This window comes from Acomys minous (genome assembly GCF_964271855.1).
Source record: "Acomys minous genome assembly, chromosome: 7".
Lineage (NCBI taxonomy): Eukaryota > Metazoa > Chordata > Mammalia > Rodentia > Muridae > Acomys > Acomys minous.
The window spans coordinates 125,365,440-125,382,835 of record NC_140488.1 but is presented as its reverse complement, the minus strand read 5'-3'; the positions used below and the strand labels follow the sequence as shown (position 1 = coordinate 125,382,835).

Sequence of the window (17,396 nt, the reverse complement as noted above, 5' to 3'; positions counted from 1 at the left end):
CAAATTAACAATAAATGAGCTTAGAAAAAATATACGAGGAAACCCATCACTTAGTATCCTGATCTAAAAACATATTAACAATAAATAAACTTAAAAAGATTATATCTAGAAGACCAGAAAATTTCAGACCTCTATCCCTAGGGGGATCCTCCCAAGATACTGCAAATTAACTTTATTCTAGTCAATACCTGAAGTTCCTTCTTAAGCAAACAATAGATGCTGTTAAAAAAAAAAAAACTTTCAAGAAATCCCCTTACTCTTAAATAATGTGCTGAAATAACCAGCTTCATTCTTGCCACATTATTTTCCCTTTGAAAAAAAGTTTCAAAAAATTTTAAGTTAAAGCAAACAGAAAAAAAAAAGATACAAAGGGACATTTCACAGACCTCATCTCTTCCCTAATTTCTTTTTCTTTTTTTTTTTTTCAGTGAGGCACAGGGATAAGGAAGACACGCAACAATCATTCAGCCTTTACTTATCCTGTGGTTTGTGTGGGAATTTTATTTTGTGTCTGGAAACTACCAGACTTCTGCTTTTAGGTAGACAAACAATGAAAGACTCAGAGAAACATGACTACCTTCTACCAGCTAACTTGTAGAAAAGCGGGTGACCCATGCTGACTCTATATATGAGTACACACATATAAGTGCTCAGCCCCACAAAAGTAAGCAGGGCTCTTAAACTCCAAAAGCAGCAGCACAATGGGCCCCCAGAAATCACTACTTACAGTTTCTCCATTCACAAGGAAACCGCCAAATGTCTGTGACCCCCTGGGGCTGAAATGCCCCACAGCTGCCTTGCTCTGTGGTGATGTTCTTCTCTCCTAAACTAACCTGAAAAGCAAGCTGGATTTGTTGACTGCACAAACATCTGTAATTGCTAAACATCTCTGTGACATGGTGTAACAGTTAGTTACTGCTTGTGCAAACTGCCCATCTAAATAATTCTCTGCAATATGAGCACATGAAAACTATGGCACTAAGAAATTGGAAACATCTGTAAGAAATTAATGGCCAAATTGACCAAAGCTGTGGGAGGTGGGGTGGATTTAGGGGAGTGTCAAAAAACAAAACAAAACAAAACAAACAAACAAACAAACAAAAACGGCTAAATAGCTCCAGTGCCACGTTGACTTTAGAAAATCATCCTTACGCTTAAAAGGTTCTTTCTGAATACATCCAAGAGCAACCCCCCTTCCACTGTGGGATTCCAGCTGGCCCAAACGTCATCACTTTAACACACCGGTGTAAATACAGAACAAGTCCTGCTATAGGATGCTATGGAGAAGATACAGATTAAAAGGATCTATTTCTTCTCTAAAGGAAAAAAAGTAAAGCAATACCTCTTCTCCCATCATGCAGTCAGCCTCGTCTCTTCAGTTTGTAAAGGTCCCAGAACTACCCTGAAATCCTTCCACTTCCTTCAAACAGCCAAAGGCACGGAGCCTGAGGACCCAGCCTAATCCTGAGTCATACTTGGGACCAAATGAGGAATGGGGAGAACAAAGCTTGCATTTGTTTATGGTTCAGGAAGCCAGGGCGATTCATGGCTTGGGTGGCTTCTCCAGAAATCCTCCTCCCTCGCCTACATCCCTGCAGTAATGTAGGTCGTCTCCAGTGCCCAAAGGTGTGACCACTCGAACAAGGAATGCACTGAGAGTATTTATTGGCGGGACCCAGTGACTCTGTGTGTGTGTGTGTACGTGCTAAAATGCCAAAAGGGAAATAAAAAAGCTATCTTTCAACAGATTACATGCCTGGGGAGTCAGAGATATATAAAATATGGTATGTTATAAAAAGTACAAACATTTTTACAGAAAATTAGTCATACTATATAAAAATTACTCTAAAATAAAAAAAAAAACTAAAGGGAGAAGAGCACTGACTTTCTGAATATGCTTCCCCTAGGATAAACAGAGTAAGACTGCCATCTTGTCATCAGAGCTATCCTAGCAGTCTGGAATGAAGTATTTAAACATCAATCTTGTTTTCCCCTAAATGAGATACCATATGAATTACCATTCCAATGATTTAGAGCCCGCTGATAAAGAGTTCAAAACTCTGGAGCCAGAATATGACATTAAAAATGGCAATTAGGTCATTCCCAAGCTATATAATCTTGAACAAATTAAATTATGTTCCCCTCAATTTCCTTATCTATAAAATGGGACTAATGGAACAGAGGGTATAGCTCAGCAACAGACATTTGCCCAGTATGTACAAGGTTCTGGGTTCAATTCCATGCATCACAGAAACAAGAACTACAAAAGGGTAGTGATAATAGCATACACCTATAGGGCTGTCTAGGTGACTAAATCATAATCAGAAGACTAAATGCTTACAGAAGCATCTAGCACACAGGAAGTACCATACTAGCCACTATTACAAGTTCAGGACAACCTCACAAAAATCAACAGTATTTTCTTTTTGCCATGTTTCTTGTATTCTTAGACCTTGATGTCCTGTTCAGTTATTGACCATGGTTAATATTTAAGCCTCTTAATTAAGCTAGCTTAAAAATAATTCTATACTTATTAACTGCCTGCACTGTGGCCAACCCCGGGGTGGCCTTAAATAAGGTGCTGTCTCAGTCCTCAAGAAATGGGTAATAAGAGTAAGTATGACACAGATCTGTGTATATGTGACATACATAAAACAAATATGGGAGGTCTCACTAAGTGTAAATGACAGGTCTGATGCAAGTGCTAGGGAATTAGCATTTGGAATGCAGAGCACAGATAAGAAATCACCTTATCGAAACCTAATTAGGATGAGAGAAAACAGATAAAGCTGCCCAGAGGAATTTCAATGAGTTTCTTTTGACACTCCTCCCTCAATGAAGTATAGCATAACTCCACAGGCCTTAAATACAGGGTATGCTGAGTGACTTCTTCCAAAAGAGCCTAGAATGGAAAAAAGGTAAAACAAAATAAAACATGACAATGACACTTCTGAGGGGCCGGACCTGCCTAACTTCCCCTCAGTCAAGGTGACCAAAGTCAACATTGAAAATGAGAAGTGATTGTGATAACATGATAACATTTGGTATATGCTGTAACATGATAACATTTGGTATATGCTGTAACATGATAACATTTGGTATATGCTGTAACATGATAACATTTGGTATATGCTGTAACATGATAGCATTTGGTACATGCTGTAACATGATAACATTTGGTATATGCTGTAACATGATAACATTTGGTATATGCTGTAACATGATAGCATTTGGTATATGCTGTAACATGATAACATTTAGCATATGCTGTAACATGATAGCATTTAGTATATGCTGTAACATGATAGCATTTGGTATATGCTGTAACATGATAGCATTTGGTATATGCTGTAACATGATAGCATTTGGTATATGCTGTAACATGATAGCATTTGGTATATGCTGTAACATGATAGCATTTGGTATATGCTGTAACATGATAGCATTTGGTATATGCTATAACATGATAGCATTTGGTATATGCTGTAACATGATAGCATTTGGTATATGCTGTAACATGATAGCATTTGGTATATGCTGTAACATGATAACATTTGGTATATGCTGTAACATGATAGCATTTGGTATATGCTGTAACATGATAGCATTTGGTATATGCTGTAACATGATAGCATTTGGTATATGCTGTAACATGAACGAGCCTCCATCACGGGAAAACCTTCAGACAAATGCCAACTTCAGACCAGTCTATAAAACCCAAAAGTGCTGAGGTCACCAAAACACAAGGAAGCTAAGGAGTCAGAGTGACTAAATAGAAGGCAGTATCCTGAGTGATACCCTAGAATTAAAGAAAAAGGACAAATGGATAAAAACTTAGGGTATCTGAGTAAAATTTGGGCTTTAATTAATAATCACAAAGTGACATTGCCTCACACACTGCAACACGTACAATATGAATATTATGCTGTTAACAGTAGTGGAAGCTCTGTATGGGGTATGAAGCACTTCTGGTATTACTGTACCACCTGTCTGTAAGTCTAAAATTATTCCACATGAAGAGCTAACTTAAAAACTAATTAGAAGACCAAGAAGTTCAAAGTCGTGCAGTCTCAAATAATCCAGATAGATAGATAGATAAATGCTAATTAGGACAAGTGTGTACAGCACCACACACCTACAGTCTCAGCATTTGGACAGTGAGGCAGAAGGATTATAGGTGTTCAAGGCTAGCCTGGACTGCATAGTGAGTTTGAATCTAGCCTGGGTAACATGAGAGCCTGTTTCAAAAGAAAAAAAAAAACTAATTCGGAAATAAATTTGTTGACTATCCATGAACATATAAACAAAATGCATAGGGTTATATATACATATACACAATTATGTGCATGTGTACACAAATGAAAATGTATTTAAACAATGCCCTCCTAATTAATTTATTTTTCTCTGTGGCTAGCTCATCTCTGAACAAAGATAACAGAATGCTGACTCTTGGCTTTTTAGTTCCCCAAACACACAGAACAATTTTCTTTGAAAGAAAATTTGGCTCTTCTGTCAGCTCTGCTGCCAACTGAGGCAATGGCTGCCTGGCTTAAAGAGTGTGCATGAGGTGGGCCCATCTGCCCCTTTCCAGGAGCTACTAGAAGTTCCTGGTACCTGGCCAATTAGTCATCAACCACAGAGCCCTGGCCTGGCAACTCTCCCAGCTACTTCCTCTTCAATCTCTAGTCCACATTCTCAGGCAACTCCCTAGTTATCTCTCTAAAATGCAAAGCATGCTGCTGCGCAGTTGAACTCCTCCACCAACGTGCCAGCCCACCTAGAGAAAGTGTAGCCTATAAGCAGACTGATAAAGTCTTGTGGAAAGAGGCAGCACTCTCTTCCAACTACCTACACCATCATTACCACATGATGGTCCCTGAGCTCTGGCCCAACCTATCCACTTGCCCCTTCAATGCAATCATGTTTTCTCCAGATCCACACACATACTAACGGTACTTTGAACACTCTGCTCAGTTATCACCTTCCTTGAAAATATCTTTGGATACTCCCTTACTTTTCAGCATCCCAGGAAATTTCCTTCCACTTGCTTCTCACCTGATACTATGGACACAAGTCTGCTCGTCCTTGTTGCTGCCTTATACGGACTTTTATAGATACAAGTGTGTCAGATCAAGGGACAATCTATGCAGGCACGGAGGTATATGCCTGCAATCCCAGAACGTGGAAGGCAGAAACAAGGATTAAGAGTTCATTACCATCTTCACCTACATAGTGGGTTAAAAAATCAGGCTAGGGTCTATGATAACTTGTCTCAAACAAAACTTAAATACAAAGTTTGGGGATAATCCATGGCATCAGATGAGAAGCCTAGAAATAATGACAGAGCCAAGGTATGACTTGGGAAAGAAGTGTTAATTTCCAATTAACTAGATTAGACCTTCTTGACTCCGAATCAATCCAGGCAAACAAACAAGCAAAGAAACTTTGCATTTAATATGTAAACACAGCATCTAGGCCAGTGGTTCTCAGCCTTCCTAATGTTGTAACCTTTCATACAGTTCCTCATGTTGTCATGAGCCTCAAACATAAAATTATTTTTACTAAATCTTCATTACTGTAATTTTGCTACTGCTATGAATGGTAATATAAATGGCTGATATGCAGGAGATCTGATATGTGACCCAAAAGGAGTCAAAACTCACAGGTTGAGAACCACTGATCTAGACATACCACCAAGCTAATCTCTTCTGATGTGGATTGTCACCCATTCATTCATTTACAGAGAAATCTCAGAGTGCCACTGATGATCTGCGCAAGGAATTTGCTGATGCTTCATTAGATGAATTAAGTGAGGCAATTAATGAATAAATGGAAAATGCAATTTTCCGCTAGACCACACAGAAACACAATGAGTTTTCCTTTATAATTTTAACTGGATAAAGACAAAACACAGTCTTCACTTATCCAGTCCACAAACATTTACTGAAGACCAATGATACGTAGTAGTTTTAACAATTTTTTCAAGGAATTGTAAACTAATACAGACAAGGTCCCAAATTCTGGCACTCACTTTCTTTTCTTTTCTTTCTTTTCTTTCTTTCTTTCTTTCTTTTTTTTTTTTTTTGTTGTTGTTGTTATTTTGGTTTTTTCAAGACAGGGTTTCTTTTGTAGCACTGGCTGTCCTAGACTCACTTTGTCAACCAATCTGCCTGCTTCTGCCTCCTGAGTGCTGGGATTAAAGGCATACGCCATCATGCTTGTCCTGATTTTCACTTTCTAGTGGCTTACATTTAAGAGTCAGTAATATTGGGGGGGGGGGGGCGACGGCGGAGAGATGGCTCAGAGGTTAAGAGCACTGACTGCTCTTCTACAAGTCCTGAGTTCAATTCCCAGCAACCACAAGGTGGCTCACAACCATCTGTAATGTGATCTGATGCCCTCTTCTGGCCTGCAGGTGTACATGCAGGCAGAGCATTGTATACATAATAAATAAATCTAAAAAAAAAAAAAAAAAGACTTGGTAATATGACACAAATATAGCCAAATTTGAAAATTTGAGCCTACTTCTTGGGAGTTTCAACTCTCCCATAATCAAAAGTTAAAGAAATTCAGGCTAGAGAGATGGCTCAGTTGGTAACATATTTACCATGAAAACATGATGATTTCCTAGGACTCAGGGGAACCTGTAATCTTGATGCTGGGGAAGTACAGACAGACAGATCCTTGGAAGTCACTGGCCAGCCAGACTAGTCAATCTGATGAGCTTCAGGTTCAGTGAGAGAGAGATCCTGTCCCAAAACCTAAGGTGGAAGCCAGGCAAGGAAGCACATGTCTTTAACCCCAAGCACATGGGAAACAGAGGCAAGCAGATCTCTGTGAGTTGGGAGTCAGTCTGGTCTACATAGTTCTAAAGCAGCCACAGCTACGCAGTAAGACTCTGCTTTAAACTAAGATGGAGAATGACTGAGGAAGATGCCTGATGTCAAGTTCTGCCATATACATGAAAACATTATATATATATATATATATATATATGTTCACAATGGTCCTAAAAAAGGTATTGGTATTAATAACTGTTCCTTTCTAGTAAAAAGAACTTTAACTAAGTGCTTATTATCAGACAAGCACATTTCTAATCATTGTACATATTACTTAATCCTCACAATAGTTGTGAGTGACAGATCATCCTGTTATTCTAATTTTAAAGATGAGGAACATAAATCACTTGAGTGACTAACTTGCCTCCTAAGGAGGGAGAGTTGGGATTTGAGCCTACACTCTCTGGCCTGACTGTTTGATAACTACTGGTACTCCTAAAACAGCTTTTTTTTCTGGTCGTTTTGGTGTTTTTGTGACAGGATTTCACACAGCCTCGAACTGGCTTCCAACTCACTATGTAGCTGAGGGGGATCTTGAACTGTGAATCCTATGACCTCCACCTCCAAGTAGTTGGATTATAATCCTGTAGGAGCACACCTGGTTTACGCAGTGCTGAGGATCAACCCCTGGGTTTTCTGCATGCTGGGCATGCAAGGACTCGCCCAAATGGTTCTATCCCCAGTCCTTAGAAATAACAAGTGTAAGAGCTTCTGAGAAAGTAAATTTTGGTGATGATCTGGCTGCAGTTAAATATTTCTTAGAAAATACACTACGCTGAGTGTTTCACAAAGTGCATGCCAAGCATACATAAACAGCAGAAAGCATCCAACGTGTCAAAAGTAACCCTTGGGGATGGAGAGATGGTTCAGTACTTAAGAGCACCTATTGCTCTTCCAGAAGACCAGAGCTTTATGCCTAGCTCCTATACCAGGCAGCTTACAACTGCTTATAACTCCAACTCCAGAAGATCTGATGCCCTCTCCTGACTTCCAAGGGTAACTGCACTCACATGAGGCACATGGCTTGCTTGCATATGTACACACACACACACACACACACACACACACACACACTTTAAAATAATACTTTAAAAAACCTTTAACACTGTTTCCCATTCCTACCAACCCTCCTCCTCCTTTTCCTAGACAAAGAAACATGGATACAATGGGTATAAATAAACTGAAGTCTAAACGTCTCATATGCTTCATTTAACCAGGGAGCATCATAATATCATCTGCTCAGTGAAAGCCATGGAGTTTCCAATTACCCCAAAGATGTCATATAATCTTATCTTTCCATCCAACTGAGTCATATTCAATAAGCTCAGTCTTAGATGATTTTTTTTAATGTTATGTAGTTGTGATTTATTAGTCAAAGAATAATGGCTCCTGGGGCTCACCAGAACTTATTTCTTTTCAAAGGATTGGAGATTATGGTGATTTGAAATGAAAACAGCCCTTAATGGCTCATATATTTGAATACTTGCTCCCTAGTTAGTGGAACTAGTTAGGGAGGATTAGGAAGTGTGGCCTTGTTGGAAGGGATTATGTCACTGGGGATAGGCTTTGAGGCTTCCACACCCTATCGAGTTAGCTCTCTCTGCCTCCTGCTTGCAGATCAAAATGAAAGCTCTCAGCTACTACTCCAGCACCATGCCTGCCTGATCACTGTCTTCCCCACCATGATGGTCATGGATTTTCCTTAACTTTAAGCCCTACATAGACTCTTTCGTGGTCTCTTACTACAGCAATAGTAAAATAACAGGCATAGAGATTTCTTATTTTCAAATGTTTTAATCTAGAGTGATAGCGATCTGGAGATTTAGAGAGATATAGAGAATAGTATGTATGAGCATGTGCCATAGCAGCAAGGGACAGCTTGCAGGAGTGAGTTTTTTCCTTCCACTTTGTGGGTCCTGCGGATCAAACTTAAGTGCTTCAACCCCGTGAGCAATATTTTTGACTCCAGATCTCTTATTTGCAACCGAAATCATTACTTTGTTTGTATCTTTGAGATATGATCTTGCTATGTAGCACTGGATAGCTTAGAAACTATATAGACCAAGTTGGCCTTGAATTGGTTCTCTGCCTCAGCCTCTAGTGTGCTGGGAATATAGGGATGTAACACCTTATTCAGCTAAGACTGTCATCTGATACTTCTATGGTTTAGTTCTACTATAAAGGTTAAAGATTTTTTTTTTACTAGAATGGATAAAAAGACTACCAGAAATATGAATGAAAATATTAAAATTCTCTTAACTGCAATTTAGCTGATTGAAATAATTGATTTGTAATTTCCATTTACATACAATTTACATTTTAATTCTCTGCCACAAACAAATGCTTCAATGTTGACATCATAAAGGCATTAATTTGAGTGACTCTAATTCTATAAATGAGTTTCAAGATGATGAGAGTTGAAAAAGAGACTGCTACAAATAAAAAACAGTAGGAAAAAAATTTTAAATCCTTTCAAGAAAGAGGTGTCAGAAGTCACTAATAGAAATCAACTAAACCAGGAAGGCATGGGAAAAGAGGTTCTCCAAAGGTTTTTGTGCAAGAAACACGATACATTACCAACCTGTCAAAATGTAATGCTTCAAGATATCTTTCCCAACCAGGCTATAAAGACTGTCTCCAAGATGACTAGGCAGCCAAGATTAGTCATGACTATAGAGTCCAAACATGGAATAAGTTGGCAACAAAAGCGAGGCCTGTTCTGTATAGAAAGCCATACCAAGTTATGCACCCACAGATCTGCAACTTACGTACAAGTATATCACATCTGCCACCCATTTACCTGAGTGTTTAGTGCGGAGTAATCATCTGAGTGACTCTAAACTTTTGAAGCACTTCACCAGGTCCTACTGATATATTAACACTTCTACTGAGCTTAATTTAAATCAAAACATTTCTTCAAAAGTTTCCTTTCCTGTACTCTCTATTAAATGGAGTTTCTATTTATTTATTTATTTATTTATTATATAGTGCTCTGCCTGCACCTATGCCTGTAAGTCCGTGTGGTTGCTGGGAATTGAACTTAGGATCTCTAGAAGAGCAGTGAGTGCTCTTAACCGCTGAGCCATCTCTCCAGCCCATAAATGTAGTTTCTAATACATACAAAGTGGAACATATATCAAACTCCTATGTATGCATTACTTGCTTCCAATAACTATTAACTCATGAGCTAGATGCCTGTAATCTTAGGAAAGGCAGGAGGGTCAGAAGTACAAGGTCATCTTTGGCTACACAAAAGTTTGAATTTAGCCTTATCTACATAAAACCCTATTCCAAAACATACACACAAACACACACACACACACACACACACACACACACACACACACACACAATGTTAATTTATCACTCATCTTGTCTTCCTTACATCATTTCATCTGTAAATATTTTGGTGAAATGGTACGTAATACAAATTGTTCACAAGTATATCCATCTTATAGTATTAAATATATATTTAAATGGAGTCCTTTCTTATATCTTAATAAAAGAAACAAAAATAACACTATTTATTGGGTTTTGGTGAGCTAATTTATTATTTTAAGACATAGTCTCTATATAGCCTAGGTTGACTAGAACTGTCTATGTAAATCAGGCTGGCCTTGAATTTTCAATTATCTTGCCTTAGTATCCATGATTAAAGTGTATAGCATCAAGCCAGGATTCACTATTTCTTTTTTTCAAGGTTTGTAAGGGGCTATTATGTAGTACCTCCCCTGACATGTAATATAATCATGAGCTTTGAGTATTGAATATTAAACATTACATATTAAAATTGCATATTAAGCAGGGGCTTGGGAGATGGTTCTGTTGGTAAAATGTCTATCTCGCAAGCATGAGGACCTGAGCTCAAATAGCCACTTAAAATTCAGACATGGTAGCAAACATCTGTAACCCCAGCACTCGGAAGCAGAAATAGACAAATACATGGAGCTTACTCGCCAGCCAAACTGGCCAACGAGTGAGTATTAGGTTCAAGGAGGGAACTCTGTGGAGAAATGTAGTATAGAGAGACCAAAAGAGACACCCGATATTGACTTCTGGTCCCCATGTGCACACACACTCATACCCATACCCCCCAACAAATACATAAATACACCATGCACACAGGAGGCAGAGAGAAAGGGGGGACTGATCATGAGAACTGAGTCTTAATACTTATAAAGTTGAATGGAAATTATAAATATGGTACTTGAAATTATCAATGATCATCAGATTCCCTCTTTCCTCGTACAAATGAGCAATTCAGCCATGTCAGAAGATCAGCTGTTCTGCTCTAAGTGGGACACATGTTTGGCTTCACATACCAAATTCTGTCATGCAGGATCCAATTTGTGCTTCTGCAAAATCAAAGCAGCAAGCCCCATTTTAAAGAGGAATTTTCTTATTTAAACATAAATATTGAATACAAAACCATCTCCAAAGTGGAAAGAACCAGGTTATACATTAATAAAACAGTATCATATTCATCAGCTCTCCAGCCAGATTGTGTAATAACATAATGGCTCCATAAATCTATGCAACTACCCACTGTAGAGATAGTTTTAAATCATTTCAGATGTTAAAGATGTTGTCTGCAGCCAGTCAAGCAAGCTGGGGAGTGTATATTTGCTCCTGAGCCTTCACACTGGGTCAAGAAAACTTCTAGCACATGGTTTCACTCTATGAGAAATCAGTATCCAGAGTGCACACATACACACATGCATACACACACCTTCACAATATATAACTCTGACAGTTATTATTTCATGTCACCACTACTAATGCACTAACACTATTTCACAAAGGAACATTTAACTGTACAACTGTTTTATGTTTAATTACGTACCTATTCTAATTGTTCCAGCCAGCTCACTGAGAAGAAACAAAGAGCTCTATTAGGGTGATGAGATACAGACAGACAGATGCTTGGCAGAGATGATGAAGTTTCCTGACCAATTAGATAGACACAACTGCAAGGGGGAAGAGAGCAAGAGAGATAGCATTCTCTTTATCTGAGATGGGGAAAATTGTGGGAGGAGAAGTTGTTGGGGTTTGGATACTCTGACAGGAATGAGCACGTCTGGGTAGAAATGATAGAGAGGCATTCCATTCTTGGAAGAAATGTGCTAAGACATAAGCATAGGAGTAGCTGGCATGAAGGCACATATACCTACAGTCTTAGCACTTGTAGGGCTGGGGAGCTGCTTGAGCTCAGGAGTTCAAAGGTCACACAGTGAGGTCTTATTTCAAGAATAAACACAAGGAGACTAGAGAAATACCTCAGCAGTTAACGCTTGCCACACAAGCAAAAGGTTCAGATCCCCAGAACCCTTATAAAGGTTGCATGGATGTGGCCACCCTCCTGTAACTCTAGCCTTGGATCTACAGAGCATGCTGCCTAGTGAGATGTGCTACATCTTTAAGCTCTGAGGTTGACTGATAAACTCTGACTCAATAATGAATATGGTAGAGTTAAAAGAGTTAGATTCCTCATATCAACATCAGACTTCCGCACATGCACAAGTGTGAACACACATACACTCACACACAAACATACAGAAAGAAAAAGGATTATGTTTGATACTGATATCGCTATTAATAACAATATATTGCCATCAGCTAAAACAAGTATTTTTAATAGCAATAACGTCACACACATACACATCATGTCACCTTAATTGAGTCAATGGTCGTATTCTTTCTTTTTAAATACTTGAATAAAATGGAGAAAAACTCCATCCATCATTCCTTCTCAAGATAGGTACTCCTCCCCTTTTTTTTGTGGCTACTTCATAGAATCTGAATGTGGCCATAGGAAACAAAATGTGATTACAAGTTCAGACAATAACAACATAGTTCTCAGCTCATAGGCAACATCACATATTGATAGCTGGTTCAGGGACACTTCAACAAAGAAAGAGTTTAAGTCAAGCATGCTCCAACTTCTCCTACTGTGCCTTTTCTCGAAAGGACTAAATGTTCAAAATGCCTTTCCACACCATAAAAGCTGTTTCCAATGCTTGCTGGCACTAGGGAAGGTTGCTAGAGGCTTTGTGGATAATGCAGGTTTTACAGCTGCAGATGCTGATGCAACCTTTAAAATTTTGACCTCACTGAGTAATGAAAACCACAAGCCAATGATAGACATGAGTTAGAAATGTTGCCAGTGCCCTATTCCAAACCTGCTGGCCCAAGCGTCAAAGCAAAAAATCTTAACACTAAATCAAATTAACAAACATTTCTTAAGCGCAGCACGAGTGTAGCTTATTATAATTTGGAAAATTCCACAGTATTTATCAACTCCTAAGGAAGGCTATGATGCTAAGTGTACCACAGTAGACGTCAGCAGTAGCCACAGAGCTATGGCTCTGGGGGTGCTGCCATAGCAACCGCGTACTCAGCAGCAACACACTGTCTGCTTCTCAGCAGCCCAGAACCAGAAGCAGAAGAAAACAGCTAGCTTCCTGATGGGAGCAACCCAGGGAGTCAGAAAGCAAGCTGTCTCCATCATTTGCTCACACGCACACAGGAGACTTCCTTTCAGCAAGCTGAAATTGCCTCTCCCTAACTCTTAGGGAAAAAAACATACAATTGCTTTTCTCCACTATATAAACACAATTGACACATACATGCACAAAACATTAGAGAGAGATTTAGAGGCATAGGGGTCATATACTTAGCTGGGTCCAGGAATCGGGGGTGGGGATGCTTCTCTGGAAGGGAGCTAGAGAAGTGCTAAACCATTTGAAAATTCATCCCGAGGAACATTCTTTAAAGGGAATATACATATCCTGAATGTCCTCCAAAGTCCTCTGTGTTAGACCCGAGCCCCAGGGTAGTACCATTAGGAGGCTGTAAAACCTTTGAGATATGAGACGTGCTGGAGGATCCTTAGGTCACTAACCACGTGCCCTGAAAAGAGATGATTAGGATCCCAACCCTCCTTCCTCTCTGCTCTCCAGCTCATGAGGGAAGCCATTTTGTCCTACCACAGACTCAAGTTAATTATCTCCAGGCATATTTTGGTATCGTTATTGAAAGCCGACCGACACAAGAGAGTAGTAAGAAGTAGGCAGCAGGGAAGCCATTCCTGCAGAGAAGGGGAACTCAAGTGAGGGATGGCAAACAGTGAGCCAGGAAGGCACTGATCAGAGGCACCAGAAACCTTGGCAGTCAAAGGCCACAGCAGCCTGCTTTCAGATATTCCCCATTACAATGAAATCAAACAGAAATGTCAAAGCGTACCTTGTCTACCGGCAGGAAGTCATTTTCTACTTCAATCGACCTTGGTCTTAGTTTAATTGGCTTGTCTTTGAAAATATCTCCAAATCCCACTCCTTTAACTTTCTTGGGCTGGATAGCTGCAGTTGCCACTGTCCCGTTGGCACCTTCAGACTTGGTACTGCTTGAGTCACCTCCATCACTCTCGGAGCCTGTGGTTTCTCTTAAGCCTGTCAACAGTGGGGATGAGGAGAGAGAGCTCAGAGATCAACTGGAGGTCACAATAAAGAACTTCACAGCTGGCTAGAAGCCATCTCTCAAAATGCGGCAGGGCTTCTGGTCTCAAGGTGCGTAGTCTGCTGTTTCAGGCTGTCCTGAGTTTTGTTTGCTCTTCCAACCCCGAGACATTTTTTAAGCACTGAATTAAAATAACTTTCCAGAAACTTTAATTTCAGGAGATCTCTCTGTATATGTAGCACTTCACATGGTTCTTTTCCGAAATTTTTCACCCATGGCTTGTGTAATACCAAGCCTCCTTGCCCATGTCGGACCTTCCGACTCAGTCAATACCATATACCGTACCTCTAAACTCTCTGATTCATGTCAAATGAAAGCAACATTTCCTAAAGGGAAACTGTAAAGCTCAAAGTGATTCAAGCGATTTAGCAATTAAACCACACAAAACTATGACTGCCAAAGCCTTAAACCTCTTTGGATGGCTTCACAAGGAATAAATGCATGCAGGCATGTTCCTCTAAGAAAGCGTTAAACCAAATTTGACATCAAGACAGTGTTTCCTAGCAGGATGGTGGTGTGTGTTAATGATGGCAAGAAAACTGCCTGCCCAGAGGCCAGATTCCCTACCCAATGGCTCTTCCTTCTTCCTCTAACACCACCATCTTCCCAAAGCTGAATCCACTCCTAAAGAGAACACTGGGAACATAACACACTCCCTCTGCCCTCATTGCTGTATGTTGGGAGGTCTAAGGGAGCTTTTAGCAAGGCAATATTAATATTTACCTTCCCTGATCCTTGTCTCTAGGCTCTGCCCACACTCAGGGTTCTAAAAGGAAAAGCCTATTTGAGTCTAGTTAATTTCAGGGTATATACATTCTTCTTCAGGACATTAATTAGACAGCAAAGGGCAGGGTTCAAAGGATATTTTATAGGATATTAAGTTCTGTCAAAAAATCATACCTCTAGGGTTCTAGATGACTATGTGGGATAGATTCTGACCATCTACTCTGTATCTCCTGGTCATAAGAATGTCCTTAAAGTGAAATAATGTTATCAGATTTCTTTTTCTAGTGGCCAATTATACATTAGCATCCTGCAGCTATCTACTCCATAGGAACAATATACCAAATAATTGTACACACATATTATCATAAAATATTGAAGTCATTTAAATGAGGAAATCTCAGAGCAACGAGAAACTATTAAATGCAAACAGGTAAAATATAGAAAGGTCATTATAGATTGCTAACAACTTTCCGAATCAAAGCCTTAGAACAATTGTTTCCTTTGTGGCTGTCATTTTCCATAATGTAGTATTTCTAAGCAAAATGGCTTAGGTGGAAGCCTAAGCCATGGCTTAGAGGAAGAATGGCACTGGTGCATGTTTTAATTAACTAAAGCCTTTTGTAAACAGTCAAATGGGGGCAGAATAAGGAGGGAGCCAGCTGCACTTTACAGGACTGGATTGGAGTGTGCAAACATGGCGAACCCCCTGTATTAGCTATCTCTTCGTGTGTTTATCTGCTCATTATTTCTGGGAATACCCATGCTGGAGATACTAATTTTAGAGTCTAAATATTTTGTCATTTCCCCTTTAACATGTTCTTACTTTGCCGTATGGATCCTTTCTATGTGATAAATGGCTTGCATATTCTTTTCATGTTTGGGAAGAACCATTGAGGTGAAATAAAGAAATAGTAGAAAGAAACCATATCACCTACCATCACCTTCCATCACCACCACCACCACCACCACACCACCACTACCACCACCACCACCACCACCACCACCACCACCACCACCACCAGAAGGCAGCAGGGAAAATGGATTAGAGTATATCTGTTTTAGTTCTTCAGAAAGAAGAACTCAGGGAGTTCTTCTGTGGTTCACCATTAGCCACAACCATAATCATAATCTGGTCTCTACTGCCATTCTAATTTCACCAAGTTTCCACTTGTAGAGATTTGCTGCCTTCGGACTACTCATAACTTCATATGAAGCCTTGTGAGAATCTGTTACACAGGGGAAAGATGCATAGCCAGCCACACAAGCATGGCCTGGGAAGGAAACACACGGCAGAGTTTTCTTCCAGAAATTCTGGCACCCTGGTTCTGTCATTTTAAGAATGTAAATTATACAGCTAAATATCTACATTGATGTAATAACTTTAAAAAAAAACTAGTTCTTTTCCTTGTGGAAGGGAAGAAAAGTGACTTCACTTTCATGTCTGCTAGGTAGTTCATCTGTTAGCTATCTTCCCATAAAATGTCCCCATATCGCACTAAGAATATTAAATGGCACTGTCAGGCAGTTCAACCTACCAAGTGGAATGTAGGCTGGGGAGAGTTTATGAGGGCACATTACTGGTCCATGATGAGATAGTGCAAAAAAAAAAAAAGTATAAGGGTTTGGAAATGACTTTAGCATTTTGGCATTAGGCACTGGTGCGACTTCCAAAAATGGGGCCAGGGCAGGGCATGGAGGTGCAGAAGGACAGATCTCTCCATTGAGCACAAGAAGCGCACTGCATGTTAAGTCGCATGCAGTGGAACTGTACACCAGTTCCAGTTCAGAGTGAAACAGAAGGAAAAATACCTTCACTGCAACCATTTGAGGAGAGTTCTGATGCTTATGTCTGAACCCCTTTCATCACATGCGTGCATATAATTCATGGATGTGAGTATATATGCACTGTGGTCAACGTTCGCCCTTCCAGATGAAAATAGAATGAAGCCTCTTAAAATTTGCTTCTGCCAGTCCTGTGGCTGTCCGCTACGGTGCAAGACACCCTAGCTTCAGCACTCATCAGTCCTTGATCACTCTGAATTTGGCACATACATGTATAGTTGCTCATGATGTAGCAGGAATTGTTCTAAGGGCATCGTGAACTTAATTCGCACGTCTCGTTTCTTCAGCTTTTGGCAGCCTTAGTTTCACAACATGAAAGAAAGGCTGCAATGTGTCCTGCCAAAAGAAGTCTGCCGTGTGGTGATTAGCTGCATGAGCAAAGCGAAACACTGGATCTGGCATGGACTTCCATGCCAGAATCTTCTTTCCTTGAACCGCACAAATGACAAATGACCCAGTTGGAAAAAGCAGTAA

General features: G+C 39.8%; 1 protein-coding gene across 12 annotated transcripts in view; it reads right to left on the bottom strand.

Annotated features, from left to right (window-relative positions):
- Positions 1-17,396, bottom strand: part of SH3KBP1 (SH3 domain containing kinase binding protein 1) — a 360,074-nt gene that overhangs the window by 147,340 nt on the left and 195,338 nt on the right. For 10 of the 12 annotated variants that reach the window (XM_084788562.1, XM_084788564.1, XM_084788558.1 and 7 more), the window contains one exon: positions 14,082-14,287. In XM_084788562.1, the coding sequence (XP_084644688.1) occupies positions 14,082-14,287 (206 nt within the window). Of the gene's footprint in view, positions 1-727; positions 877-1,342; positions 1,493-14,081; positions 14,288-17,396 lie in introns of those variants that run through there. The other 2 variants (XM_084788553.1, XM_084788554.1) reach the window with 2 other exon arrangements.